This window comes from Arachis ipaensis, chromosome B2 (assembly GCF_059453495.1).
Source record: "Arachis ipaensis isolate K30076 ecotype BB chromosome B2, ASM5945349v1, whole genome shotgun sequence".
In the NCBI taxonomy this organism is placed as follows: Eukaryota; Viridiplantae; Streptophyta; class Magnoliopsida; order Fabales; family Fabaceae; genus Arachis; species Arachis ipaensis.
Genome location: NC_142437.1, coordinates 8342152 through 8350526, shown reverse-complemented (window position 1 = coordinate 8350526; position 8375 = coordinate 8342152). Strand labels below are relative to the sequence as shown.

Sequence of the window (8375 nt, the reverse complement as noted above, 5' to 3'; positions counted from 1 at the left end):
GGAGTACTACTGGCCATTATTCCAACTTAGCCCCTCGAAAATATAATTCCATCAAACTCAATTATTCATCTTTGGAACATGTTCCACTTCCACCCTTCTTCTGCAATATATACTCTATATATATACTTTTGTTCTGAAAATACCACCTCTTGACTATGTGGAGGGCAAACCATTAAAAATTGTATTTGAATTATTTTAGTATCGATAAAAATATTTTTAAAATTTTGTTATTAATAAAAATATTTTTTAATTATTTAAATATGCGATAAAAATATCTAATATTAAATATATATATTCATAAAAAAAATATAGTATGATTAGAAAAATAAAAAATTTTTATTTTTAAAATTTGATAATTTTTTGCTAAATATATTTTTTATGATTTTTTGTTAATAATCAATAATAATTTTAAAATATGAAAAAATATAGAAATCAAATTTTTATATGATTTTTTATGTATATTTTTTAAATAGTTATCTATATATTCCTATAAAATTTTGGGTTAAATACATAAGAAATTTTTCAAATAAAATAGTCGTTTGTCATTTATAAAAAAAATAATATTCTTTTTGACATTTTTATCGCATTTTAAAATAATTTGATGATTTTTTTATCGATAATAAAATTCGAAAATATTTTTGTCAGCACCAAAATAATTTGAATGTATTTTTTGTGGTTTATCCTTATGTGGTAGAATAAACGTTATAATGTTATTTAGTACTCTTTTTTTTTATTGTATCTTTCGATCCGTCGGAAAAAAAAATTAATCTGTTACGTTGTAAATATGACTTTCGTTTAAAGATTTATTGTCAACTAATAATAAATTGATATATGTACAAAGTATAATTCAAATTTCTAATACTTACTTATTCAGATGAATAAACATACCAGTCGATCAATCAAAATTGATATATTCTTTACCACTGCTAATAAGATGCAAAAGCACCCTAACTAGTTTTAATTAGAGACAAAGCGTTGTGGGATATCATAGTTTTAGAGACATGATGATCAATTTAGGTTCATCTCACTATCACACACAAAATCCTTTATTCATGGTAAGGATATCCGAATAATTAAGGTTCCTCTATATATATATAGTTCAATGAACATCTTTTGATAAAGAGATAAAATGCCTAGAAAATTATAATGGAACATGACACCACCACCTACTAGTTCTAGTTCCCCATTAAGTTGTCCTATCTTAGAGAGAAGAAAAAAATAAAAGAAAAAGTAAAAGGCATCTTATTATATATATTTTGGCCCATCATCAAAATACAATGACATGTCACAATTTTGCTAAAAAGAATTCAAACTTAATTAATAAATTGAGTTTCCTTCACCTTTTTTCATTGAAAGGGGAAAAAACTCAAAAAGGGACCAAGGCATATGAAACTATATATATGGTAATGTGGTACGGAAAAAAAGTAATTCCATTGATATAAAACTTTTTTACTTTATATAATTTTGATATGCATGTACCTAATAACACCAAGCTATATTATTTCAGATTAAATGGTCCACCATTTTTTCATTTAATAATTTATCAGTTTATTAGTTGATGAATTAATTCTTATGCAAGCTAAGAGCCATATTCATCATCAATTGATGGATAAATATCTTGTATTGAAGCCCCCTTCAATATCAAAATTAATGCAATGTGTCCACAGATTCTTTGGATTTTTGCATTAGACAAGAGAAAGACAATGATGGACAGGGTGTGACATAATGTATCATAATAATAAACCACAGTGTAAATAATAAAATAAATAAACAATTATATTAAGTACATGTACACAAAAAATTAGTCATTAATTGATTATCTTATAAAATATATATAATTAGAATTTTTTTTAAATAAAATTATTATTCTACTATAAAAAAATTTGATTATTCTGCTTGAGCAAATTTGATTTTTCTAGTAAAAACTATTTGATTATTTTAGAATACAATTATTTAATTAAAAAAATATGTGAATGGATATGTATAAATGTAGTCACAAATATAAGATGACTGATTTTTTTTCAGTCATTGTTTTTAACAAATAAATAAATAAAAATTTACCTTATGTATTATTTAATTTGCATTTACTAATATATATATAAGGTAGAAAATTACACTTCAGAAGCTCCACTATAAACAAAGTAGTACTAGTTAGTATTTACACTCATATCCAGCAATTAAAAGCAAAATGAAAGAGCTCAAATATATCTACATCAATATAATACATACATATATATATAGATCCCTCTCTCTACAAAATTATTGCATGCCAGCAGTGACTTCCATTTTTGACAAGGAAATTTTGATTTGATTAATTAACACATAATAATAATTATTAGAGTTCCAATTCAGAATCTATATTTGAGTCTTTGCATTCTGAGATCTTCAAGTATGAGACGAGTTTCTAAGCGTGCGTCATTGCAACAATGGTGTGTCCTATTATTATAAGATGCAACCATCTGCTTTGTAGAATTCTCTAATTCTCTCATATCATCCAAAACTATTTGTCTGTTCCTACACTCTATGCTGCAGAAACCTTGGTCACCCCTGCATCATAATAATAATTAACCATCCATCATAAGTAAACATAGTGAAAACTCAGGTACAGTCGACTTCACGTGAAGTTGATGGTTGAGAGTCGTTAGATGAAAATTTAATCAAATCAGTCAAATCATCTAACGGCTCTCAGTTATAAACTTCACATAAAATTGACTGCACCTGAGTTTCTACCACCAAACATACCCATATATATTTTTATGTGTAAAATCAAATTAAAACAATCCATCATCCTTGGAGATTAAATAATTAATATTTTTTAAAAAATAAATTATTTAAAATTAACTTCTAGAAATATATATTTTTTAGAGTAATAATTAAAATATAATTAAACAAATATTTACCTGTACATGTAGATATCCTTGTCAGATCTAAGCTGCTTATTGCAAAGGTTACAAGTTTTAAGGAAGCAATAATCTTGTTGAGATTGTTGAGGGCATGTTTGGATTTGATGATTATGATTATATGCTTTATTTCTCACTAATAGTAGTGAAGATTTCACAAGAACATTGCTCTTTGATGATGAGCTTGTGAGAAGCCTCAAACCAACAACAACATCCATGCTATTCTTATTATTCTTGTTATTGTGATTGTTCCCTTTTTCTTCTTCTTGTGTTTCCACCATGAAAGAACTCATGAACTTTGGTAGCATCTTCGAGAGTTTTTTTTTTTTTCTTTTTCTAAAGGAGAAGAAGGAGAAAGAATTAATGAAATGAATGAAAGAAAAGAAACAATGGTGGATATTTAAAAGGAAAAGCATGCCCCACGAAAGGGACAGCACCATTATTTTTTTTTCCACCATAGTGTGTGTAGAAATTAAAGTGTTACTAATTTTTTATTAACACGTGCTTCAATTGCATAGTGCAAAATATAGTTTTTAAATCTCTTCTCTCTCAATGTTTCACTCATGCTTTTTCTATGGTCAAAAACGAAAAGTGCAAGAGTTAATTAAAAAAAAAATACAAAAAGTAATATCTGAAATCATTATTTTGGTCCTCAGAAGATTAATTAATATATAATTCGTTGAACGTATGATATGTTTTTGAGAAAAAAAATATTAAGTGTACACAAAAAATTAATAATAAATGAACTATAATATATTTATATATTAATTTACTAATATTTATTATTTATTATATTATATTAAAATTAAATTTTTAAATTTAATGATAGAGTTGATATAATATATTTTTAAAAGTATTTTTTAATTTATTAAATTTAATTAATTATTTTTTAATTTATTTCTTTTAATTTAATAAATTAAATTAATTATATAATTAATTATTTAATTTGATCAGGTATATGTTAATTATTTATATTAACTAATTAACTTAATTAATTTTTAGAAATATTTTTATTTAATTTATTTAAATATATTAATTATAATTAATTAATTATTTAATTTGATTAGGATAAATATTAAATTATTTGATATTAGTGATGGAGCTGACATGAAAAGTTATTAGAGGTATTTTTTAATTTATTTTTTAAATTTATTGAATTAAAATAATTATACTAATTATTTGTATCAATTAATTAATTTAATTAATTTTTAGAGATATTTTTATTTAATTTGTTTGATTCATTTAAATTCATTAATTATAACTAATATATGTTATTTAGTTTAATTCGAATATATGTTATTTGATTTAATTTATTGTTCAATGTTCATTCTAGGTCTTATGCATCACCATAATAAATGCTATTTTATTTTATTTTATCCTTAATGTTTTAATATATTTCAGTAATATAACTAAAGTGAACAACATTAATTATAACTAATTAATTATATTAATTATTTGATTTAACTAAGATAAATATTAAATTATTTAATGAATAAAGAATAAAAATAAAATAAATAAATTTAATTTAAATTATTCTCTTATTATTTTCAATATATATGAAATTAGAATATATTTTATACTTTTTTTCTCTTTCTGGCTCTCTTGTGCTTCAGTTATAATTTTTATAATTTCTATATTTTTTGGTTTTATTTATCTTTATTTTGCCAAATTGTTTCCATAATTTTATTTTATATTTTTATGCATTTTAATTAATAATTTTTTAAGTGTGCCATTATTTTGTTTACTAATAATTTAAATCTTCTATAATATTTTTATAGAACTTGATTAATAAGTTTTTCTTCATAATATTTTTTTTGAAATATTTTAATAAGAATATATCTTAATTTTACTTTTATCTTTTATATTTATTAATTATACTAATTTTTTTACAATAATTTTTTATTACTTATATGTATTGTCTTTTCTATCTTTTTCTCTTTCTTTTAATTGCTTTCTTTATTTTATTTTTAATTATTTATTTTATTTTTATTCCTCATATATTTAGTATATTTTACTTCATCTGAGTCTCGTAGTTATCTTTTAATTGTATAAAATTAAATAATTTTATTTAAAATATAGTTAAATATATTATTTATTATATACAATAATTAGGATAAATAAACAAATATAAACTGAATATATAATTTAATTTGAATTTAAATTAAAAGATGAATGAATTATCAGGAGAGAATAAACCAATTTTATTTTTAATTTTTTTATAATTTTATTTAATGATAAAAGTCTCATTATAGCCACTTAATGGTTAATACAAAAAAAAAAAAGATATAAGCCTTTATAAAATAAAATAAAATATATATAAAATAAATAACATATATATAATTTAATTTTAAAGTTATTATTTATAGACTATAGAAAAATTACTAAAAAAAAATCTTATAAATCAACATGTAATTTTTAATATTTTTTATTTTTTCTAAAGTTGTTCAGTCTTATCAATATTTAAATTATTTATATATTATTTTTTAAAATATTATGATTTTATAAGTTATAATATGTAATATTTATTATTGTTATATATATAAAAAATGTGATTGATTTAGTGTTTAACTATTTATCTTCTATTATAACAAGGATACATGTGTTTTTATGAGAATGATATAACTTAAACTTTGGTTAGCTATAAATTTACTAAGTGGTAACAGTAACTACACGTTACGAACCAACAACTAGTAATAGGAATGATAAAAAAAATTAAATCAGCTGAAAACGGATATTCGCATGAATTACTTTCGATTTGGGATTAGATAAAGAACCGTAAAACCCGTTAAATCCACAAAAATATTAAATTAATGATTTATCCTAATTTATATAAACATAATAAATCCATTTCTTAAATTTAGTAATCCTAATTTAATTTCTACTTCCAATTCAAATCCTTCTTGTTTTTTTCGAGACTCATCCTCTATTGCCTCAATTTTACGCTCTCTCTAATTCGCTTTTTCTAACTCTCAAGTTCATCATTAGGTCGCTTAACCTCACCCAAAAAATTATGTTATATTTTTATGTTAAAATATTTTTTATATTTTTTTTGAAATGTTATTTTTCATAATAAATATGTTATGCACTGTGTTAAATTATATTGAATTGATTATTATATTTTTTTTATTTTTTTCTAAAAAATTTTAAAGAATGTCCATAAAACATTTGCGGGTATCTGCATCTCTTGAGAAAATCATTAAATAGGGACTTGCGATAGATATAGACAGGAACGAGGGATATTTTTTTTAAATAGGAGTGAGGGACGGTGAAGGGGGCTCTTGCGCCCCACAAGTACTTATTACCATTTTTAACTAGCAAAAAGATATCTAATTTGAGCCGATTTGAGAGGAGACATATGGACTTCATTCGCATTGAGTCTCAAGGTAATAAAACTAAATCATATTTAGGATTCTAATAATGGACCTATGTTAAATTTTACTTGATTGGATCTTATTGGACACAAGTATTATATATATATATATATAAAGTTGGCTATATTTACAAAAAAATAATTCAAATTAAGAAAATTTTTAATTATCTTTTTTTTTTTCTCTTTTAGGTTTAAATATTATTTACTAATATAATGAAAAAGTAAAAATAATAATAATCATTCACATAATTAAAATAGATCATCTTAATATATATCAAGGATTATTATATAGGACAAATTATTATAATAAATCAAGTTCATTCCAAAATTACCCAAATCCCCCAAAACAGAAAAGGCTACCTGAATGTCCCAAGTTGCATTTCTATATAAATCAAATTGATTAAATTCGATTTATCCAAATACGTACTAAATCGAATCCATTATATTCGAATTGCATGCAAATGAAATTCGTTTATAAATCGAAGCTAATGACTTCGAATTAAGTACCCACACTAAATCGAAACAATGAGATTCGATTTTTAATTGCATGTAAATCGAACCCATTCAGTTCGATTTAGAATGATACGTAGCATTTTATGTAAATCGTAGCCAATAGGGTCATTTAGTATGTATTACACTATATGATTAAATCGAATGCACTTAATTCGATTTATACATTACTGACATCTATAAATACGAGCTCAACGTGAAATTTTTACCATAGTGAGATTCACCATGGCTAGTGATAAAAAGTTTTGTAGCTCTTGTGCACTATAGAGGGTCCATTAAAAAAAAAAACGTGATTAGGTATTAAGTTTACTGATAAGGACCCACTGAGTATTTTCTCAAACATTTGACGAGTTTTGCTGAGTTTAAGGATACTATACTCTAGAAACTAGGTCTGCTTGGCATCAAACAGGTGGAGAAGTTGTTATATAGAATCCCGATATCCGTGTTACGCGATGATGTGAAGTATGATTCATTTGTTATTAGCAGTGACGAAGACTTGCAAGTTCTGCACAATTGTCGCCGTCAATTTTCTGAGGTGAGGACTCCGGAACTATTGGCTAAGCTTGTAGATTCAGTATCTAGTTCTGAAGGTTCGAATCGGAATCCTCAGGACATCCAACCTGCTCTAGTTCCATGCTTGTTGGTGCCTCGTTGGTTGCGCTGGTCATTGCACCTGAGACAGTTTTAGTTGCTTCTACTTCTTTTACATTCAATCTAAACCGCAGTGGTGATGTCGGAGTTGGTGAGACCGGACCATTGGGGGAGGTAATATTTGCGATGCCGGTTTTCTGCAATGGTCCCGGTCTTCAAAGAGGTTGGAGTACTCGATGGGGTTGAGGATGCACTGCATAATGATGATGATGATGTGGAGCCGCCACAATAGCGGATGATAGTGACGATGACACACCACGGTTCGGGTACTAATTAGTTTTTCCCACACTTCTCAGCTTTGGACTTGGATGCCATGGCACCTCAGTGAATCCGGGAGTACCTGTTGAGTTCGAGGCTAGCGAGACACAGAATACAGAAGTTGTATCTGAATTTGAAGTTGGTCAGCAGTTTCAGGATAAAGAAGAAGTCGTGTTAAGCGTGAAGACTTATAGCATTCGCCGTGGGCGGAGTTGAGTACAAGGTATTGGAATCCGATCATCGCAAGTAATATGGCAAGTGCAAGGAGTTCGGCAGCGGGTGCGTATGGCTCATTCGGGTTAGCCTCTGCTAGTGCAGGAGTATTTGGAAGGTAAAACGATACAATGGTCCTCATACTTGTCTAGCCACATCGATATCTAGTGATCACAGAAAACTTGATTATTACGTCATATCGGCCTTCATACTGCCCATGATTAGAGTTGATGCTGCCGTCTCAATCAAGGTACTGCAGAATGTCATAGAGGCACACTTCGGATTCAGACCGACTTACAGAAAGGTTTGGATGGCTAAACAGAAAGTCGTGACCCAGGTTTGGTATGCCACATCCTGGAGCGTGATCGTGCACTCCCCAAATGGCATGTGAAAAGTGTGCGTCTCAGGCCTCCATCTCTCCACGAATGCGCTGACCAATGGCTCGTCCTGTTGAAACCATGTCTCGTTCAGTC

General features: G+C 26.2%; 1 protein-coding gene across 1 annotated transcript; it reads right to left on the bottom strand.

Annotated features, from left to right (window-relative positions):
* Positions 1–2177: 2177 nt before the first annotated feature.
* LOC107628154 (FCS-Like Zinc finger 17) lies at positions 2178–3268 on the bottom strand. The gene is made up of 2 exons (XM_016330950.3): positions 2901–3268; positions 2178–2547 (listed from the first exon to the last, which is right to left on the bottom strand). Exons 1-2 carry the CDS (start codon positions 3206–3208, stop codon positions 2349–2351), a joined length of 507 nt encoding a protein of 168 aa, XP_016186436.1. The 5' UTR covers positions 3209–3268; the 3' UTR covers positions 2178–2348.
* Positions 3269–8375: the final 5107 nt, after the last annotated feature.